This window comes from Pleurodeles waltl, chromosome 4_2 (assembly GCF_031143425.1).
Source record: "Pleurodeles waltl isolate 20211129_DDA chromosome 4_2, aPleWal1.hap1.20221129, whole genome shotgun sequence".
NCBI classification, from domain to species: Eukaryota; Metazoa; Chordata; class Amphibia; order Caudata; family Salamandridae; genus Pleurodeles; species Pleurodeles waltl.
Window position 1 is genome coordinate 97,042,756 of NC_090443.1, and position 24,360 is coordinate 97,067,115.

The 24,360-nt window shown below is 40.9% G+C and overlaps 1 protein-coding gene across 2 annotated transcripts in view; it reads left to right on the plus strand.

Annotated features, from left to right (window-relative positions):
• Positions 1–24,360, plus strand: part of LOC138292306 (solute carrier family 26 member 10-like) — a 208,009-nt gene that overhangs the window by 121,940 nt on the left and 61,709 nt on the right. For both annotated transcript variants that reach the window (XM_069230842.1, XM_069230841.1), the window contains exons 10-14: positions 134–229; positions 14,051–14,157; positions 19,752–19,821; positions 20,179–20,358; positions 23,305–23,365. In XM_069230842.1, the coding sequence (XP_069086943.1) occupies positions 134–229; positions 14,051–14,157; positions 19,752–19,821; positions 20,179–20,358; positions 23,305–23,365 (514 nt within the window). The remainder of the gene's footprint in view (positions 1–133; positions 230–14,050; positions 14,158–19,751; positions 19,822–20,178; positions 20,359–23,304; positions 23,366–24,360) is intronic.

The window sequence follows — 24,360 nt, forward strand, 5'->3', positions numbered from 1 at the left end:
TTTTGGCTCCTATGATTAGACATTCTCTGGATTTTGCTAGGTATTAAAATCAGGCAAAAAAGACACTGCTGAAGCAATACCAGCTCACTTCACACTGCACTGCTCATAATGCTACCCCTGTTCTTCTTCGCAGGCAGTTCTTGCGTGCATCAATGTGGTGAGTCTGCGGCAAATGTTTCTGCAGTTCCAGGATCTGCCACAACTCTGGAGGATCAGCAGAATAGACTTTGTGAGTTCCTCCTTTATCTGACACACCTGTCTACTTCATCATGTAACCATCCTGTGAAGAACATCCATATCTAAGCGTAATTTATAAAGGTTTTTCAAGCAATCCCAGTAAAGGTGTGGAATACCCATCCGGCAGTAGAGGTGGCTTTAAATCAGTAAAGTTTAAAAGGTATTGAGATAAGCACAGGGGAATAATTATAGTGTAGAGTAAGTCAGAGGTATACAAAAATGCTCTAATTACGAGTGGTGATATTCCACATGGATAAGTAACTCCAGGTGCAATTTCACCACTCAGCATTTTGAGCTGCCCAGTGTCTCCGGGTCTGGAATCACCGGGTCCATAAATTTCACATGCAGTAATCCTCAGTCCCCAAACTTCTGACTCAGTAATTCCAGACCTGGTGACACTAAACCCGGTTTGGTGGGACAATGGCTGAGGGTCACAGCACAACCTGGCCCCCACCTAGCCCCTGCAGCACAATAAAAGATTCATAGAACGGTCCCCGCAGTTAGGCCCAGACTCTTCCTGGATCCCTCTCCCACACCCCTGCAAAGCAGCATGGCCAGGTAAAAGTGCACACTCAGTCACATTCAGAGCCCTAGCCAGATGCTGTGGTCCGGTCCCCCACTTGTCCCAACACCTATACCTGGGGAGCAGATTACACTTTTTCAAGCAGACCCAGGGCCCCTCCAACTTCTCATTATAGGAACAAAATATGTAATTACTAGTCAAACGTTGTAATTACTAGTTTTAGGTGTTGATATATAGTCTGGAGTAAGAGTTTCTGCCACCCTATCCTCCGATATCCATTCATCAACATCCACAGTACTCTTAGTTACAGCAGAACAGCAAAGTGGAAAGCTGTCACTCTACCAAGCAGGTAAGTACCACACTTAGGCCCTCATTATAACCCTTGTGGTCGGTGACCGCCAGGGCTATTGTAGCGGTAGTACCGCCAACAGGCTGGCAGTATTACGACTGTGGCGCTTCAGCCACGGTCATACCACCGGGACCAGCGGTCATAATCCTCCAGGGCAGCGCTGCAAGCAGTGCTGCCCTGGGGATTTCAACTCACTTTAACGCCAGCCTGTCCATGGCCAAGTCACATCAACATTGCAGTCGGCTCGTAATACAGCCGGCGGCAAAGCTGATGTGCAGCGGGTGCAGTAGCACCCATCACGCATTTCACTGCCCGAAATTCGGGCAGTGAAATGCGCGACTGGGCTGTGCCTGGGGGCCCCTGCACTGCCCATGCCAAGTGCTTGGGCAGTGCAGGGTCCCCAGGGGCACCCCGAGTCCCCTTACCACCAGCCTTCCCATGGCGGTGTATACCGCCATGGACAGGCTGGCGGTAAGGGGAGTCGAAATCCCCAGGGCAGCGCTGCTTGCAGCGCTGCCCTGGCGGATTACGACCGCCGGGACCACCATGGCTGGTATACCGCCAGTCTGGCGGTATGACTGTGGCGGAAGCGCCATGGTCGTGATAAGGCTGTCAATATTGCCAGCCTGTTGGTGGTACTACCACCACAATAGCCCTGGCAGTCACCGACCGCCAGGGTTATAATGAGGGCCATAATTTGTATGTTATTTATAAAGTTGTTTAGGTGTGGGAAGGCGTAAAGGAAGGCAAGGATATTTTAGGGTTTGGATGGGTAGAGTTAAAGCGAGGTAGGAGTTATTCTAGAGTTTAGGGATTGGTAGAGGTAAAAGGAGGTAAGGGTGATTTAAGAACTAAAGACTTGGTAGAGGTAAAGGGAGGCAAAATTGATTTTAGCACTTATGTGTGAGCAAAGGTAAAGGAAGGGAAGGGTGATTTTAAGGGCATACGGTTGAGTAGAGGTAAATGGAGGTAAGCACGGTTTTAGGGAATATAGGTTTGTGTTGAGGTAAAGTTAAGGGTGATTTTAGGGTTTACGGATGGGTAGAGGTAAAGGGAGGTAAGGGTAATTTTATGGTTTTGGGGATGGTTACCTGTAAAGGGAAATAAGGATAATGTTCAGGTTTAATGGTGGAAGTAAAGGTAAATTTGAGGTTCCATGGTTGAGGTAAAGGGAGGCAAGGTCAATTTTAGTATTAAGGGGAGGTAGAGGCAAAGGGTAGTATGTACTAAGCCACTATGTAGTTATAGTTAGGATGGGTAACCAGATATAGAGATTTTTTGTTTTTTTGTCCCTTTATAACTTTGCATCAGTTTGACAAATGGGTGTGAAACTTTGCAGACCTGCTGGCCCCATGAAATGTTGGCGGTACTGAAAGTTTTGAGACATTTGGTCAAGGAGGTGCAAAGAAAATAGGGGGTCCCAAAACAAGCTTCAAATCCAATGCATTTTCCATAGACTCAAATCTTGCAAAAGAAGTCAGTTGGATTTTTATGAAATTTGGCAGTATTACAAATTGGGGGAGGGAGGGCAGATGATCCTGTGGGATAAAGCAGGCAAGTACAGTAAGTAAATGTTAAGTTATAAGGGCTCATATTTATACTATTTTAGTGCCGCATTTGCGTCATTTTTAAAGCAAAAGCGGCGCACACTTACAAAATACAGTTGTATTTTGTAAGTGTGCGTCGCTTTGCATCGAAAAGCGGTGCAAATGCGGCGCTAAAAAAGTATAAATATGGGCTTAGGTTTTTCAACTTAGGGACATTCTGAGGCACAATACTACTAAAGGTAGCAAGGACGCCCAAAAAATAAACCAGACTGCATATTTAAAATTTCATATTTACTACATGAACAAATGAAAGACCCATTTATGGTCACATGCTAGTGGAAACCTATAAACAAATACATAACAATAGAATACATCTTAGTCTGAATACGTTTTCATTGCATGCTCTGTGGCTGACAAAATAAAACTGTGCCCAACAAGCCAAAAAAAAAACCACCTTCTTTATGTACTCCTGTGCAACAAAATGGAATAGTGGCCTAACAGTGATCTACACAAACTACTATATGGAGGGCATGATAATTGGCCATTAGGAAATAAAAATAATGATCTTTATTTTTATAACAACAATGATGGCTTTCATTCACTTTGGGCTTCATATGTACCAATATCCTACTAAAAGTAGCAAAGCCCAAAATATAAATTAAGCTGCATATGTAAAGTTTCAGAATTACTACATGAACAACTAAAATACACATTTATGGTCAAATGATTATGTAAACCAATAAACAAATATAGAACCAACATGCATTCTGATTGCCACTCTGTAGTTATAGTTAGTATTCCCAACGATAGGAATTCCAAGGATATTACCTCCCTAATAACTTTTCACCCGTTTGGCAAATCACAACAGAACTTTCCGTACCTATATCATTGTCTTCATTTTGAGATGATGTACATTTTTGTAGTGAATTGGTAAGGTTGTTCGAAGATAAAATGGGGTCCGAAAACATTTTACCAATGCATTTTCCATAGACTATTGCATTTGATGTAGCTCAAAAACAGCTGAATGGATTTACATGAAATTTGGCAGGATTATACATTATGGGGCAGAGATTATGCTGTTTGGGTATTGCAGTTAAGTAGAGTATTTTTAAGTTTTAAGGCATCTAAACTTATGACATCTGTCATTGGAGTACCATAGTGGAATTTCACTAAATTTTGTGAAACTACTGCTGTACATGTAAACCTATTTAACATATATCAAAATATATAAATAAACTTTCCTCCTTATTATGATTTAAAAAAAGGTGGTAATGGATTGGGACCTACTACTTACCTCTATATAAGGCCCTAACACTGAACACAGTCAAAGTGTAGTAAAAACAATTTGGCTGCCTTTTCATTCTAAAAAAACAGCCATTACCCAAATATATACTGGTTTGTCATCGCAATGTACCCCAGTACACTGCAATGTTTTCACGGGATACCATGGCACAAAAGATAACTAAGTCCTAGCTGTATTATTGGCTTGTGGTACCCTTGCGTCACTCATGGTGTCACATGGGCAATGCAATACTTAAGACAGCTTTACAAAGGAACGCAAGGCCACATTGCTTGGCCTTGCATTGATTGGTAAATCTGGGGAAATGCAAGGCAGCACAATTTGCTGTTTTGCATTTCTCTGAACACAATAATGTACATTGCTGCTACATTTCACCTACATTTGTAGGCAAATCCATTGTAGCCACATCACTATATGGTATTCTACTCTACGCAACACCACTGTATGTCGCCCCAGTCTACGTCACTCCACAGTAAGAAATTCCACTGGGCACATCTCCACTATATTCTACATCACTCTACGCAATTACAGGGAATGCCACTCCCCTGTATTCTACTTCTCTCTGCACCACCCCAATGTACGGCACTCCACTCTATGCCAGTTCATTCTACTCTATTCAATTGGACCTCACTCCGGTGTACCCCATTCCACTGTATACTATTACACTCTACCGAACGCCACCATACTCCACTCCAGTCTACACCACTCCCTTATATGTCACCCCACTGTACGCTACTCCACTATACACTATTACTCTCTATGCCGCTCCACTTTACAACACTCTGCTTTACACCACTCCACTCTATACTATTACACTGTACACATCTCCATTCTATTCCAGTCCACTCTATGCTATTGCACTGTATTCAACTCTACTATATGCCTCTTCAGTGTACGCCACTCCAGTGTATGCTAATCTACTATACGGTACTACATACTATTCCACTGTACATCATTGCACTGTATGTCACTCCACTGTATGCTATTCCACTGTGTGTCACTCCACTGTACGCTACTTCACTCTATGCCACTTCATTCAACGTCATTTGATGGTTTTCCACTCCATGCGACACTCCACTGCATGCTATTACACTCTACCTCACACCATTGCACACCTCTTCAGTTTGCACCACTCCACTATACGCAACTCCACTGTATGGTACTCCACTATACACTATTACACTGTACGTCACCCCAATGTACAACAAGTGACTCTACGCCACTCCACTCTACGCTATTTCATTGTACATAACTTCACTCTATGCTAGTACACTCTACACTATTGTACTGTGTGCAGCTCCACTCTATGCTTCTTCAGTGTATGCCACTTCACTGTATGCCACTCCACTAAATGGTATTCCAGTACATGCTGTTCCATTCTACACCACTCCACTTTATGCCACTCCACTCTATGCTATTCCACTGTATGCCACTCCACTGTATGCTACTTCACTCTATGCCAACCGACTGTATGCCACTACACTCTACCGCATTCCATTCTACGCTATTCCATTGGATGCGTCTCCACTTTACACAATTCCGCTGTATGCTATTACACTCTACCCTGTTCCAGTGTACACCACTCCAGTCTGCACCAATTCACTGCTCACCACTACACTGCTCATTACTCCACTATACAATGTTCCAGTCCATGCCACTCTACTGTACACCTCTCCAATCTATGCTGTTGCACTGTATACCATTCCACTATATGCTGCTCCAAGCTGCGCCACTTCAGTGTACACCACTCCACTCTACGCCACTCTGTTCTACACTATATCCATGGATGCTACTCCACTTTACGCCGCTCCACTATATGTTATTCCACTCCACCCACTCTAGTGTACACTACTCTGGTGTACACCACTCCAGTGTACGTCACTCCACTCAAAGCTATTGTGTTCTACGCTATTTCACTCTACACTGTTCTACTCTTAGCCACTGCACTGTTCTTCACTCTATGCTACTCAACTGTATGCCACTCCATTCTACCTTATTACATTGTACATAACTTCAATCTTTCCCTCCTTACTGTATTGAATTCCACTCTACCCCACACCACTGTATGCCACTCCACTGTGTGCTACTCTATTCTGCGCCACTCCAGTGTATGGCATTCCACTCTACGCCAGTTCACTCTAAGCTATTCCATTGGACCTCACTCCAATGTACTCCACTCCACTGTAAGATATAACACTCTACCCCATGGCACAGTACCCCACTCCAGTCTACACAACTCTATTATATGTCTCTCCACTTTACGCTACTCCATTGTACTCTATTACACTCTATGCCATTCCATTTTACAACACTCTGCTCTACACCACTCCACTCTGTGCTATTACACTGTACACCTCTCCACTCTATGCCAGTCCACTCTATGCTATTGCACTGAATTCAACTCTACTCTATGCCTCTTCAGTGTACGCCACTCCAGTGTATGCCAATCCACTATACGCTACTACATACTATTCCACTGTACATCATTCCAGTGTATGCCACTCCACTGTATGCTATTTCACTGTGTCCCTCCACTGTACGCTACTCCACTCTACGCCACTTCATTCTACGCCATTTGATTTTTTCCCACTCCATGCAACACTCCATTGCATGCTATTACACTCTACCCCACACCATTGCACACCACTTCAGTCTGCACCACTCCATTATACACAACTCCACTGTACGGTACTCCACTATACACTATTACACTCTATGTCACTCCAATGTACAACAAGTGACTCTACGCCACTCCACTCCACGCTATTACATGGTACACAACTCCACTCTACACCAGTCCACTCTACATTATTGCACTGTATGCAGCTCCGCTCTATGCTTATTCAGTGTATGCCACTCCACTATATGGTACTCAGGTATATGCTATTCCACTCTACACATTCCACTTTATGCCACTCAACTCTATGTTATTCCACTGTATGCCACTCCACTGTCTGCTACTTCACTCTATGCCACTCCACTGTATGCCACTCCACTCTACACCATTCCATTCCATGCTACTCCATTGGATGCCACTCCGCTGTCCGCAAATCCACTGTATGCTATTACACTCTACCCCATTCCAGTGTACACCACTCCAGTCTACACCACTTCACTGCTCACCACTGTACTGCCCGTTACTCCACTATATGATGCTCCAGTCCATGCCACTCTACTGTACACCACTCCAATCTACACTGTTCCACTGTATTCCACTACACTATATGCTACTCCACTCTACGCCACTCCAGTGTACACCACTCCACTCTGAGCCACTCCATTCTATGCTAGTCCAATGGAAACCATTCCACGCTATGCAACACCACTCCACTATATACTATTCCACTCTACCCACTCCAGTGTATACTACTCCGGTGCATACCAGTCCAGTATACGCCACTCCACTCTTCACTATTGTATTCTATACTATTCCACTATAAGCTGTTCTGGCCTAAGCCACTCCACTGTTCTCCACTCTACGCTATTCCACTGTACGCCACTCCATTCTACCTTATTACATTGTACATAACTTCAATCTTTCCCCCCTACTGTATTGTATTCCACTCTATCCCACACCACTGTATGCCACTCCACTGCATGCTATTACATTCTACCCCACCAGACAATACACAACTCCAGTCTAAACACTGCACTGTACACCACTCCACTGTATGCTTCTACACTATTATACTGTACACCACTCCACTGTACATTACTACACTATTACACTCTACGCCACTCCAATGTATGCCATTCCAGTGTACGCTACTCCACACTACGCTATTCCACGTTATACCACTCCACTGTGCGTTACTCCACTCTACAACAGTCCACTGCACTCTCCTCCATTCTCTATAACTCCACTCTACAACACTCTACTACACTACATGCCACTCTACTAGACTCTACCCCACTCTATCCCCATACACTCCACTGTCCAAATTTGCACTTAGCTCTATGCCTGTGTATTCTATTGTACAACACTCTACTCAACTCTCCGACAGTTTCCAGCACTGTTTGACACAGAACTCCACTCTATTGTGAGACGTCACTCCAGTTTATAACAGTTTCATCAACTCTATTCTACACCATTTCAATGGATGCCAACCCACTCTACGCTAATCCACTGTACTCCACTCCACTCTACGCCACTCCACTGTACATCATTCCACTCTATGCCAGTCCACTCTTCTACTCTCCATTGTACCGTATTCTAGTGAATGCCATTCCACTGTATGCTACTCAAATTTACGGTAATCCACTCTACGCTACTCTACTATATGCCTCTCCATTGTATGACACTCTCCTCCACTCTAGGTAGCTCCACTCTATAAAAATCTACCACACTTCATGGCACCCTATGACATTCTACACCACTCTATTCCCATACCCTCCATTGTCCAACTGTATACTCCACTCTATGCCCGTACACTCCAATGTACAACACTCTATTTCACTATGTAACACTTTTCTATACAATGCAACACTCCACTCTACTATACTAGATCCCACTCCAATTTATAACAGTTTATTACCTACAGTACATCACCACACTCCACTCCATACCACCCTGGTATATGATACGCTAATACTCTCTATTATACTTTACTCCTCTAGTCTATACTCCACTGTATGAGACTGTACCCCACTCTATGCAACTATACAACAATCCACTCCATGCAGCTTGATTGTTTCACACACTACTGTACTCAGTGCAACTCCACTCAATAACACTGTACTACACTGTATCCCACTCTCCACCACTTTACTCCTGTCTATACCGCTTCACTCCACTGGTCAACACTATACCCTCTGCCACCGTAAACACTGTACTCCACTTTACAATACCCTAGTAGATTGTACAACAGTTACACAACTCTTTGTTTGCCATTTTATCCCACTTTGCTCCTCTGTACTTTGACACAGTACTCTACTCTACTCTACCACTCCACCTTACGCCACTCTCTGTATGTCACTCAATGCCATTGTTCTCTATAGCACTGTCTTCCAATCTGCTGTACCACATTCTACAACACTGTACTGTACACCAATCCACTCTACAAGAATCAACTATACTGTATGCCACTCTATTCTTCTGTAATATGCATCACCTTCCAATACTGTATTACACCCCAATCTGCTGTACAACACGTACTCCAATTTATGACACTTTACTCAACTGTATGCTACACCATTCACTCTACTGCACTCCATGCCACTATAGTATGTGACACCCCACTCCACTCTATGACACTTAACCCTTCTTTACACTACCTCACTCCAGTGTACTCCATTCTACTATACTCCACTCTACTACACTTTATCCCACGCCACTATACTATACTCCACTCTGTGTCACTCCACTGTCCTACACTCTACTCCACTGTATGCAACACCACTGTACAACACTATACTACACTCTATGCCACTCTACTCCACTCTATGCCCATCCACTCTACGACACTGTACTACTCTGTATGACATTCGATGACAGGCCATTCAACTTCTCTCTACATTATGCTACTCCATTATATGACAGGAACCTCCACTCAACAACACTCTCCTCCACTGTACTTTACCACACTCCACTTGATGATACTCCACTCTATGTACACTCTACTTCACCGTAACCCTTCTAAAACACTCTACTCCACTCAATGACAGTATACGACACCCTGCTCTATTGTTTGACACACCATTCCACTGTACAAGTTGCTGCACCAGTCTACGATACTTGTCTCCACTATATGAGACAACACTTTACTGAACTGTACGATACACCACAACACTGTACTTCATTTAGTTCCAATCTACAATACTCCAGTCTATGACAATAGACTTTACAGCACTCTCCTTCATAGTACTGTATGACATTCCACATAACAATTCTCCACTTGCCACATTGGACTCTAGGATTTGAAACACATTTTTACTAAAAATTAAGAAAAACATATTTAAATTCAATGAAAAAAAATGTTAAATCTTAGTTATAGTTAGTAAAACTTATTTTCCTGTACAAACCAAGTTACCACACAAATTAAACATTTTAAAGTTATAGTTATAGCTTTGATTTACAATGTATCTACTAACTTCAAATTATAATAGGTAGTGGCTTTTGCAACAAACTTGATTCAGCTTGCTAACCAGGCAGCACTAATTATAACTCACCACTCTTCCATGCACTGTGTCTCACAAATAATGATACTCCACTGTACAACACCACACTGTACAAGAATCTCCTTCACTCTACTACATGACACTACACTCAACAAAACTGAACTACACAGCACTCTACTCCACTGAACTCCACTCTATGCCACTCCACTTTACAAAACTCTGCTACACTCGATGCCACTCTATAACACTCTACTCAATGACACTCCACTCCACCATGTTCCATTTTATGATTTTCCAGTCAACGGCACTCCACTGTACAACACTCAACTCTACTGTTCAACAAGCCACTACACTGTACAATACACTGCTCCACTCTATGATACGACACACGATGGCAATTAACTGTATAGTACTTTAATCCACTGTACACTACGTCACCCCACCTACTCGACTCCACTCTATTCTACATTACAATGATCCACTCTATGACACTATACTCTATGACACTCTCCTCCACTGTACTGTACTACACACCACTTTATGACACTCCAATCAATGACACTCTACACTGCGATTTAAAACTCATTTTTAGTAAAAAATAAAAACCATTGACATACAATGAAAACAACAAAGGTTAAGGATAATTTATGGTTAGAAATACCAAATGTATTCTTTCTACATAATCTCAACTTAAAATACTCAAATGCCTAAAATTGTATAAGTTATAAGTATAACTTCAATTTAAAATTTACGCACCACCTTCAAATTACTATAATTCATGCACCTCCGAACACCCTCTTGTCATCTAACTCACCACAATACATTAACTATACCTCATGCCTTTTCCTTGCCCCATTTATACCCTTGCATACTACATCACTTATAGCATGTGAAATCATAGCATTCATAACAACACTTCTCAGATTACATTATTTGTCACAACACAGTGCCTGGTAGAGTGGTGAGTTATAGTTAGTGTTGTCTGGTTAGCGAGATGAAAAGAGTGTTTAACAAGGTCCACAACTTATAATAATTTGAAAGCGGCGAATAAATTGTGAATGAAAGTTACAAGTATAACTTTAAAATTTTTTACGTTTGTTTAGTTTAAACTTCATTTGCATAGGGAAAGTACATTTTCATAACTATAACTAAGCTTTAACGTTTGCTTTTTTTCATTCAATATTTAACTATAAAAATAGGTGGAAAACTCCACAATGTAATGCCCTTGTTGTAACGGTCAATACATGGTGTTACATGCATTGTAAAGGCATGCATGGTAATGTCATATAACCATCTAGAAGTATTCCATCCCACTCAGAGCTCAAGCTTGGTCTTTAGAGAGGTTACTGCTTTATGAGGCTGGTACAAAGCACAGGTAATCTCAGGCTGCAGATAACCCATGTAAGTATTTCTGCATCAAGATCCCCCAGGCACTCCTTATAGTGAGTGCTATTCTGTCTCTACATGAAAACCCTGGGTAGCTGTCAATATTTATCCCTCCAACTTCTGTAACTTCATGCCATGTTGACATTTCTGAAAGCATGGTCTTCATCCAGTATTAAAATGCAATAGGTGTGGATGACCCTCACCTATCCCTTGCTCTTGAATGTCCAATGCAGGCTGGTGCCTACCAGAAATGGATGCATGTATTTACGTATGTATGTGGCATTTCTATAGCGTGAACCTAGCCAAAAGGCACTGAGGGTCAAAGACAAGCATAGCCAACAATTAATAGGAGAGAAAGATAGGTTGTGGATGGTTAATGCCTCTACCTTCTGCCCTGGAGGTTTCTTCTCATAGTTTACCCCAATGTATGCAAGCAGCTAATGTCCAACCTAGATGTTACACAAATAAGAGCTACAAGACTCACCTTTGACCTGAAAATCACAAGCACCTCTCTGGAGAGTGCTCTCTACTTTGAAATGGGCACTCATCAAATCACAAATCAAAGTGAACATTCATCATCAAGCACTTATTATCTCGTCAACCTCTTTCCATTGGCTAAATCGTAAAGATATCAACGTTACACTGGAACCTGAACCTGAGAGTTGCCAAATGGCACCAAAATAGTTGGGCCGAAAATGACTGTCAACACAAGAGCAGTTTTGTGGAATTAACTATCCCAGTCCTGTAGAAACACTACCAACCCAATGTGCTTCAAAACAGCAACAGGAAAGTACTTCTTTTAAAACTAACTTGGGCAACTCACAAGCACTCGAATTCTAAGTTGTTTCTATCAAATATGAACAGCTTTACCTTTCTCACTACTCATGGTATATTTCTGTCCTTCTTGGTTGTCCCCCATCGCTGTGTTTTTCTACTTATTATTTATTATGTATTTTGGGGCCACGAAACTCGCTTCTCTTCCGGCAAATTATGGACCTGCTTCACAAGGGTAAACTTAAACCAAAAGTCTAAGTTTGGACCTAAAGTCTAGCTTTAGTCATCATAAAGTTTCACTTTTGGTCTAAGTTCGGTCTAAACTTAGACCAAAAGTCTAACTTTACTTGTAGTAAAGCTACACATTTGGTCTAAGTTTAGACTTTTGGTCTAAACTTAGACCAAAAGGCTAAATTAAGACCAAGAGGCTGATTTAAGAAATGTGGTGCTGCACCCAGTGCAGCTCCACTTTCCTTGTGCCCCTTAGCCCCCCACCACCACCACCATGTGTGCACAGTATTTAAAGTACAGCACACCATGGCACAGGGTAGGAGGCAATAGCGCCAGAATCCCTAAAGCTATTGATGCACCCTGCAGGAGTAGCACCAAAATATTGGCGCTACTCCTGCAGAGCACACAGGGGCCCATTGTATTCAATGGCATGCCCCCTTTTAACACCTTCTCTAAGCAGGCGTTAAAAGTGCCGAAAAAATGGCTCAAGGAAATCTCTTAGATTTCCTGTGCCATTTATTCGGCTCCCTAACAGGGAAATGCCCCCTTGTATACATTATACCTGATGCAGGCATAATGTGGTGGAAGGGTTTGCAAAGTGGCACATAGCATGCATTATGCCACTTTATAAATATGGCGCATGTAGAAAGCCACTTTGGTGCCACCTTAGTGTAAAAAACAAATGACGGCACTAAGGCCTTTTAAATCAACCCCCAAAAAAGTCTAACTTTACTCATAGTAAAGTTAGACTTTTGGTCTAAACTTAGACTTTTGGTCTAAGTTTACCTGTGTGAATTGGGCCCATTTCGTTTTCTAAATAAATACAAAAATCATATACAACTTGACTTAAAGTCACATTCTTTCACTTTGTCTCGATAGCACGCCTAAATGGCAATATTGTTTGAGGTCACTACATTGACACTGATGAGAGATGCAAGACACCTGGATGGGCCTGCAGGACCAGCTGATCCCAACTGGAAAGCCCTGCCTAGGTCTCCTGTTGGGGGAATGTTTTTAGTTTAGGGATGTGCAGAGTTGGTCCAGGAAGGAGAATCCACGTCACATTTTCAGAAAAAACTACTTACTCTATAAATTATTACATTTCAGATTTAATATATGTATGCTTATGTTGGGGATACCTTAAAATCTTAAATGATCTGGCAATCCCGACCCAGTGTTGACATCTCCAGTTTTAGATTAACAACTGCTGTCTCTTCCTAAATGGAACATCTCATTTTTGGTATTAGACAGCCACCAGAATATTCTACACTACACTATCCTTGACAAGCAGCCTTCACCACCAATGTGGCTTGAAAAAGATCTTGTGCAACCGGTATCCAATGATGGTCCATGAGGACCAAACTCCTTACACAATTTCCAGGATGTCCACGTGGAATAAATGTGCATGAAGTGAATTAAAATAGGAATCCTTAAAATTTGGCATGGCTGTGGCTACTGTGGCAGATATCTGGACACAGCTGTGATGTGATCAGAAGCAGATATAAGTCCCTCAAGGCACGAGCTGGGTTCTTGCTCTCCTTATCCATCTTTCTGTTCTCACGTTTGGAATCCCTCTCTTCTTTTAGGCGGTGTGGGTCATCACCTGGCTGGCTGTGATTGTCCTGAATGTGGAGCTGGGGTTGGCAGTAGGTGTGCTGTTCTCCATGATGACGGTCATCTGCCGGACGCAGAGGTACAGAGCTGACAAACTGACTAAATATAAGTAATTGTATTGCTCAGGGATCTGGTTTCAGGTCTAGGGTACTTTTGAAACGATTTTGAGTTTTAATTTTAAATACCTGACATAAACAAAAATACTGCAAAATAACAAATGACCAACGTCTCAAAGAAATGGACATCCCTACCAAAATCGCATGAAAGGATCCAATGTTGCCTTGCGGGTTAACATTTTTCAGAACTTAGGGCCATATGTACGAACCTATGCTACAAATGGCCCTTAGAAACACTGTCACGATAACATGGGCTCCAAATATACTGCCAGTGAAATAACACCCCAAATAGTGTGCCATGCCAGTATAAAATTATTTTAAAAAAAACACAGCATGCAAAATGTAGGGTCGTGAAGCTTTCAACAGTGCTTAAGTTAAAAATGTGCAATTGAGGTTAGAATTCCACTGTCCCACTTAAATTGACAAATAATTTACCATGTGAAAACAGAGTTCAAGATTTTCGAAGTATGTAAGCAAAAACAGTGTGCCAAAACGAAGGCAGGCATAATATAGATGTATCAATGAGAAATATTTAGCATTATTTAAAAACATGCAACCATGATTTGTGTGCAAAATACAGAAAAAAGCAAACCAGAATAATTTACTCATACAGAAGTATGCAGCTGGGTGTAGAATGCACCATATAGATAGAAGCAATTCTGAATGGCATGCTGAACTAGAAAGATGTAGTTATTTCATTGCACGCCAACAGAGTAATATGCTGTCATGAACAGTGTGTTAATATACATGTATACAAGCAGACATGATCTGCCAATATATAAAAAGTTGTGTCATTTAGTTTTAAACTCAGCCTTCAACCCGGAAGATTTCTGGATGCTCCAAATACAGAAAAGAAAAAGGTAAAGCATCTATAGTGGAAAATAAATACTAATACTATTAGAACCTAGTAAAATGTAAAGGTAAAAGAATAAAAATACAAATACAGAAACAATAATAGTTCTTAAAAAGTTACTCATTTAAAAAGTCTAGAATTACTAATGTTAATAAAGGTGTTTTAAAAGCTTTACAAAATATAATAGAGGAAACACAAATGTCCCAGGATCGAGGTACTGCTGTCAGAGAAAACTAAGTGGAAGAAAATGCACGTACAAAAAATGTAAGGCTATCCAAGGGAACCAAATACCTCGCTCTTAGTATTCCTAAAATCTTCAGTGGTTTTACTTCCAAACACACGGAACAATGTGCAAATATATACATATACATTTACTATTAGTGTGTTAATAAAGTAATATGTACTTAAGAGTAGAGAGAGCAAAAATAGTGTGCAAATGCAGACATATGCAATCTGTAATAGTTTTTAATTTAAGAATATGCAACCAGGTATATGCCCAGAATTACTAAGAGTTCACACAGCACAGGGCAGCTAGCAGTGTTTCTGTGCTGCGTTGTGTGAAGTGGAGAGAACAGAACTGTGTCATATCTACAAAGAAATAGTGCAAATCTGCTCACTCCCTGTGCTGGCACACTTTGGGCTGCCGGGGGCCAACACACAGACCACCTTAGTGCAAGTGATGTAGAAACAATGATGAAGAAAATAAGGTAAAATTCAAAATAGGTGTGTCAGAATATAAATCCAAATTGAAACAAACTAAAAGGACCTATACTGATAATACAATTCTAGAAGCTTCTAATAAAAAGAAACATTCAAGTTAATGAATTAACTTGTCTTCTCTTAAAGGGTAACTAGTACCATCAATCCTTCAAAAAAACGTTGTCATTGTTTTAATTTTTTTTATAGATAAAGGGAATTAAATAGAACATCATTATTAGGGTAGGTGATAGTGCACAGTGTGAGGTGGATAACAGTACCCAGTACCTCACCTTTTTCTCGATTAGATAAATAGGTTTAAAGATAACAAAACCCAGGCCTGGCTCACCATTGAACCCCATGTCCACCAGCAGTCATTGCAGATCTACTCATGAGTATGTGGACCTCTCTAATGAATTTGTTGAATCTGTCCTCAGATCAGGGGAATGATCCAAAGGCATTTAACAGTGTGGTGATTATACCTTTGTTGTAAAACGTCAGAACTGATCCTACCATCTTAAAAAAGCTTCCATCTACCATCATTGCGTCCTTGCCCTTGAAGCCTATGTTGCCTGTGAAATCTGAAACTATCCACAGTGTGTATACAGTCTTCCTTTCGTCCTGGCCATAGTATAGAATCAGTCACCTTGTCAGTGGTGGACGATCTGAGTTTATATGGGGATGCAGGAAGGACCAGATTGTTAGTACTATTGTATCCCTCCACAGCCTTTGGGATGGTGGACCATACTATCCTTTCAAACTGCATGAATGCTGTGAGGATCCACAATACAGCACTAAATTGGTTTACATCCTCTTAGAAAATCAGGTCCAAGTGATACAGCTCAAACCATTCCTAGCAGAGGCCTTACTTATTAATTGTAGTGTATCCCAAGGATCTTCCTTGGTACCACACTTGTTAATCATCTATAGCAGACAACTAATAAAGGAATTAACTGCCGGAGGCTACAGATTATACAGTTATGCAGACAGCTCACAACTGCTTTTTCATTTCCACAGCTCACTTGCTGCTCAGTCTGACGAGCAGTGATCACTTGAAATTGAATGCTACAAGATGGAAATAGTATTTCTTAACAACAAAGTCCACCTTTGGCATAAACTCTGCTGGCCTGTTGAATTGGGCACACCCCTTCACCAAACACTACATCTAAAAGTCTTCTGATGGTTTTAGATGGTCTCTTTTCAATGGTATCTCATACAGGAGCTGTTGCATCTAATTGCACTAATCTATTAGAGATGATAAAGAATATAGTTTGTCTTCTTCCTATGAATGCTCTAAATATATCATTAAGGAAGTCATTACCTCAATGCTTGCCTACTCTGATGCAGTTTCCCTAATAATGCCATTCAACAATTGCAAGTTGTTCAAAATGAGGCAGCACCTAATTTTTCATTTGTTGTGCAATACATGTGTAATCTCTAACTTGACACAGCTCCGTTGGTTGCCCATTAGACAAAGAATACAGTTTAAGATCTGCTATATCACCTTTAAGCATTAAATAGCATGACTCCTCACTTTGTGACTAAGGGACTTAGGATATACATTCCTAGTCCTAAAATCATCAAATTATAATATTTTGGCAAACCCTAAATACAATAAGAATGCCTAGGAGGCTGTAGCTTCTCTGCCCAAGCTTCAGTGCTATGGAATTCCCTTCCAGATCATTTTGGACAGGAAAATATCTTTACTTGTTTAAGAAATTATAAAGAAAATGTGGTTGTTTAACCAGACACACCACTGTTGATTTTTTTTCTTCTCATTTTTCTCATTTCCCCGACTTCTCAGCCCCAAAATAACAGTGGTGAGCGTACGCTATAATAATATATATAATATAACATAACATAGCTTAACATAACATACCACAACATAAAACAACAGAAGAAAACATAATATAAAGTAATGTGCAAAACATGAAACATGCATTTGGTAATGACGTATATGAAATGAAAATGAGCAGTCAGAAAATGTGCATCAATGTTGGAATAAGCAATCAGGAATAGTATACAAAACATGTATTATGCATTGAGGAATGATGTTCAAAATATAACGTGTGCTTTCAAAATTAGATCATAGCAAGCCTTAATCTGTTCAAAAAGAAATTAAAGAAAAATATCGCTGGGACCTAAAACATTTTCAAGGAGAGTGTCACTCATTGCCTGTGTTGGTACCTTGCGCTTCCATCACTAGCACCCTAGTCTATAATTAAAACAAACAACCTCTACTGTAATTACTCGAGGCTGCATTGCAAGTCATATGCAAATCAGTCTTGGTGCTTCTCCAATAGGAACAGTCCATCCTAAACTGTCCCACAAGATCCTTTTAAGGTGAGACCACAAGCAACCCCAGACCATTTTCTGTCTGCTTAGGCATCATCAGTGAGGTCTAGCTCTATATGTCATCACGCTCTATAATTAAGTCATACGTTCTAGGTACACCTGGACCAAGATACATGTTTGTCGCTTAATGCTTTACAGGATCCACCAGGCACCTGTACACTGCAGTAGCTCAGCTGCCAAATGAATAATTACTGATGATTCCTTCAATCCCCTCATCAGCTGTTTCCACCCATTTGCTCAAAAAACTCTGGCTGTCAAATAATGAGTGCAAGTGCCCACAACCTGCAACCACCTGCAGAAATGAAGCATTGCCAATACCACCCATGTGTGCTGTTTATTGAGAATTTTACTTTTGGGAACAGGGAATAACCACAGGGTTCTTTTGCATACACATTCCCTCATATTTCCCTATATTCTGGACCCAGTCATGCACACATATTTCATTAGGGTTTTCCTTTACAGCTTAATCAAGATTATCACCTTTCTCATAAAGAGGGCTCAAGTATTAATGGAGGGTTTGTTTGCAGTTTCCATGTGTAAGCAATAGGTAATGTTTAGCACTAAAAATCATATAAGTTCCATGTTCATTTGCACTTCACAATAAGCTCACAAAACATCATAAGTGTACTGCACGCTTGGAATATTTGTGCCCATTTGTCTGTTGTCAAGACTTCCGTCCAGGAAAAATTAGATTCTCTGCACAAAACTGCAACAGATTGCCCATTTAACTACATTCGCTTCAACATAACCTGAAGATACAGTCAAATACCTGAAGTAAAATCTTGAGTGATAGATAGAATGTTTGCAAAATTATCAGCCACTGGCAGGTACAGAGGGCCACATTTCAATACATAGTTTTTTTGCCCTTCATACAGCTTTCAGACAGAGGCCAGTCATATGCAGATCATACTTGATCCTGCATCAATAAGAACATCCCAAGCAGAATTGCCAGACCAGGTACCTTCTGAATCACAGGCAACCCCAGACCAGTTTTAGTCTGTTTAGGCCTCGCCACTGAGATATAGTTAAGTTCTGTGGCACATCAAGCAAAGGGCCAACATCTGGAAGTACCTATTACATTTAGGGAATCTCACTGAGGAAAACACAAAGGTGATGCTTGCAAAAGTCTCAGGCACTGCAATCACTACGGCCATATTCCAGTCCATCATGCTATTTCCAAACAGACCAGCCATATGCAAATCATCTTTGTGAAGTGTTTAATACGAGTAGTCCAGCCCAAACTACCACAACAGATCCACTCTGAAGCAGAACACAAGCAGCCACACAACAGTGGATGATATTGATTCAAGCATTCTACCCATCAACATTTCCTCAGGGTGATTCCCTAAGTGCAACGGCTGCATGGAAGTAGATCTTGGTTGGAGTAGCACTGTTGGCAAAACGTATGGACTACAATGTGACATATTGTCACTACTAGTAACTGAGATTAATTCAAGCATTCCACTCATCATCTTTTTTGTCACCTTAGTATATCATAACCAGCTTACTAGGAGTTACATAAGAGTATTAACATAGCTTGTATGTCTTTGTATATAGTATGATGTTTCCTCTGGTCTGTAAGATATGTTGCACCAAGAATCTAGCTGCATTTCCATTGCAGTTCCTCAAATATTCTGTTTGTGTGTTTTCCAGGGCTGAATGTGCTGTACTGGGAAGGGCAAGCAACACTGAAATCTACAGACCAATGCAGCAGAATGGAAAGGTGACTTCTGCTGATGGTATATTGGGGCTCTGCTATGGTCTCAGGGTTTATTATGCGCAAATACTTGCATGTGTATATTACTCGGCAAATTGCAGATTCTTTCAAACAACAAATGATTTGGCCAAACAAATGTTAGCAAAACCTTGCACCGTCACAGAGCTCTCATGCCACTCTCTGCCAGTAGAGCTGAGGCATTCTTTGTAATCCAATGGGACACAGGCTCTAGCGTTTATTTAAGTCCATTCTCTGTAACGTTCCTAAACCACTTTAGCATCTTGTACATCTTGTTTCAATGTCACAATTGATGGATAAGCTCATCTATGAGTGTTCAATCCTTTCTTTACCATCTGCCTGCAGTGCTCTGAGATCCCTGGCCTGAAGATTCTCTCTTACAATGCCCCTGTATACTACGGCAACAGGAACTTCTTCAAAGAAGCTGTGAGCGGCCTGTTGGGCTTAACCCAGGAGAAGATCAGAAAGCGGGAGAAGGCCCTGAAATGCCTGGAAAAGGGGAGAGCAGCAGACATCAGCATAATTGTAAGGCCCTGGACCCCTGAGAAGATCCTTTAGATTACACTGGTGTTGCTGTAATTCAGATAACTAATGGTCAATCACTGGTGCTACCAGCACTGCAGTTTACTGCATAGGAAGAGTGCAGGGTGCTCTAAAGCTACTCTAAAGCTGAATGACCTGAAGGAAAATCGCACATACCTGATATGTGACTCAACCCAATTAACAGCAGCTATTTCCAACTGGATAGGGAAATATGACTTTTAGGGCCCGATGTACAAAGCATTTTTGTGTCACGTTTGCAAATGCAAAAAGGCTTTTTTGAAATGTACAGAGCCCAATTTGTGATTCAGTAACCTATTACTGAATCGCATATTGGGCTTGAGATTTGGTATTAGAAAGGGGAGTGGTTAGGGCATCCCTTCCTAATACCAAATTGCAGTGGTATGTGTGAATATTCTGCAACCAAAATGCGGTCGCAAAACATTTGCCTTTTACCACCAACTTCAAGTTAGTGGTAACCCACTTGCAAATTAGAAGGGATCCCCAAGGGACCTTTCCCATTGAGAATAGTTGTAAAAACATTTCTTAAGAGCAGGCTGAGGTCCTATGGACCACTGCTTACCATTAAAAAATTAATTAAAAGGAACTTTTCATTTTTCTTTGTGAAGCACAGCTTTCCTTTAAGGAAAACAGGCTGCATGAAAAAAAGATTGCTTTATTGAAAAGCAATCACAGACATGGTGGTCTGCCTACCCCAGAAGGCCACCATCTCTATGTTTTTTGCTATTCCCAGTGGGTCGCAAACCAATGCCTACTTCATTAATATTCATGAGGTAGGTCTATTCGTAACCCACTGGGACTCGCAACATTTGTAAAACACACATTTGTACATGGGTGTTTACGATTACCAAATAGGGATTTGCAAAAATGTGCTATTTGGTAATCTCAAACGATTACCTATGTACATCTGGCCCAAGACCCCATCCCATTTTTGTACAATATATAGACAATGAACCATGTTGTCTCTTTCTGCTTCTTGTCCCTGATTCGTACTTTTGCTGAACATATTATGTAGGCAAATAACAGTAGTAATCACATACATTTAGGAATTCTCACTGGCTGACAGATTTTTAGCATTCTGTATCGGATACTAATTTGAATGGTTCTATGTGATGATAAAGATGGGCAAGACCAATTAATCTTTTAACACGACCTAAAACTCAAGACACCAATATTACAAAGTCATGGTCTGATTTCGAATTTTGTGGACAGGTTACTCCACCATAAATGTGATGGATAACCCATCCGCCTTTATACAAGTGGATTATATCCTATAGAACTTGTGATAGGTTAGATGGGATATACAGTTCCTTTGTGACAGAGTACCCCTCCACCAAGCTCTAAATCAGGTACTTAGGGCCTCATTTGCAAGACCTTTGTGCCACTGTTGGGTCATTTTTTTATGCAACAGTGGCACAAGCAGTGCTTCACACTGCTCCACATTTACAAACTGACACATTTGGCCCAATGCGTCAGTTTGTAAAGCCTTGCATCACATTATACCTGCGCCAGGTATAATTTATGCAAGGTAGGCGTTCCCTCAGGAAAAGCCACGCAGAAACACGCAGTGAAATTTACCACATTTCACTGCATCATTCTATGACTTCACTGTGTCAAAATTGTAATGCCTGCTCAGAGCAGGCGTTACACTGATGCAGGGCTTTTCTCTATGAGAACCTTCCTCGCGTTGCCGGAGTAGCGTCACATTTTTACTCTAGTCCAGCAATGCGTCAGTTTAGCACTGTGAAAGTGTGCGCCATGAAGCTCTGTATTGTACAGTGCATCCATGGCGTCTGTAGGGGATCGTAGGGCAGTGCAAGAAATCTGATCCATCTGAGCCGATGCCTCAGATTCTTGTAAATGAGGCCTTTAGTTTCTTTCTATTGGAAGTGTTCAAAATATGAACCGCTAATAACAAACAGATAAAATTACATAAAATAAAACAGGTACAATTACATACAGTAACATTGCAATTTTTCAATACTTTTTGATACAATTTTTTTGTTTTTTGGGGAGGGAACCGTTCAATGTTTTTCCCTCCTCAGCAACACCACCTCTTCACTTCTTTGCCGTTTTCAAATTTTCTAGCCTTTTTCAGTGAGTAACCCTAAACATCTTCTCAACCCTCTTCTTTCCTGCCCCTACTCCCAAAGACTCTTTGATTTGTCTCGTTTTACCCCTACCCAATATAAATCATCATTTATTATTTCCGCAGGGCCATTCAGAGTAGCGAAAAACAGTTTCCTTTTCACAGTTCTGGTCACTAACAATCATAAGTATTCAGCATTCTAGAATGTTGATTTTTTTGAAGATGTCAGCTGGGGTTTTGATACGTATTGTGGTATAATTCACTGAACGGCTGTTTTAATTTTGTGTAGTGTTTCTTCTTATTTGGCATTTTTTATTGTTTACTTAATTTTGTTAGTATGCCATTATAACAAATAGTTTGTTAAATTGTTTAATCATATTATATTGCATATTATAATGCATTATAGCAACGATGATTTAGATAGTCCCCTTTATTGAACTATGAAGAAATGACTCGTGTATTTCCAGTGTTTAATATTTAACTTTATTATTACACTTTGAAAATGATGGCTATGGATTTTCTTTGTGTCTTCGTGAGTATGGGTTTCCTGTTTTTTGATTAGAGATTTTCACATATCTCCCTTTTTCCAGTGGAAATTTAAGTAGGAAAATAAATGTGATTCAATTTGTCACAAGACCATTACCAACATTTTCCACACATTTACCTATAATTATCACTTTACTCAGGTTTAATATTGATCTTAAGCCTCAGAAATAGCCCAATTCAACTTAACGTTTATCTTTTATTACATGAAAGATGTATAAGATACCTGTTGCAAAAACAAACCCTTGAAAGGGATTCATTGTTTTCTCTCTCTGTAGGAAAATGGAATAACCAATCCAGTGTACCTTCCAGATAGAAACGTCTTGGACTCAGATTCAGGTGCCCATTATGCCTTTATTGATCTATTATCTTATGCAGTATCTTTCCTCCATTTAGGAGAAACAATTAAAAGACTTTCCACCAGCAGACCTCAATAGCAAAACTGACTTGACTTTAAGGGAGAAATTAGTAATTCAAAAGCTCAAACCTTTTGATCTTCATGTATCCAACCAGATTTATCACACGCTCGATCAAGACGGCATACATGGTGCTCACATGTATAATGAGAGCTGGCTAGGGTATAGCAGTTAGTGGAGTAGCCAGGGGCTCAAGGACCCTAGTGCAAGCAGAGGAACTAGGCAGCTCAGCCAGTATTAACAAATTGCTATAAGTGAGGTGCACCCTCACCTCATCACACTCCTGGACCCCAGAATCACTGCACCTGCTGCACTAATGTAGTTTACTGGTCTCCAAGTTCCTCGTTATATTCGTCTTTCCTTCTTGCCTCCCTATCTCCTCCTTCATCCATTTAATGCTCTCCTCTCTAACCCATTCCTCAGTCACTCTCTTCCCCTCTTCGGTCTCTCACTTATCCTCATCACCTTCCTACCGTCTCTCCTTATTTCAGGTTCCTTTCTCTTTTTTCCTTTCCCGCTTTGCTTATCCTTTTCGCCTTTCTCTTTCTCACCAAACTCTGTTTTCTTCTCCTATTCTGTCATAGTTTCCTACTGTCTTCCTCGTTCTTTTTTCCTTCACCATCTCCTTTTCTTTCACCATTTGTTCTTTCATCTTTCCGTATCCTAAACTCTCTCTGTACTCCTTCTTGTACTGAAAGGTAAATACAGCCAAACCACTGGCACGCACTGTGTCTAAAAAAATCAGAACAGGTAGCCTCTGGAATAACATCAACTGGTGCAGAACAACCTGGGCCCGCTGCCACCTCTGGGCCCAGGTGCACCAATGGTAGATACCCTCAGTTAGCAGTCACAATGACTTTTGGAGTTGCTTTTGATTACAGGACCTGCTAAAAATATAACTATAACCTCTATGTGCTA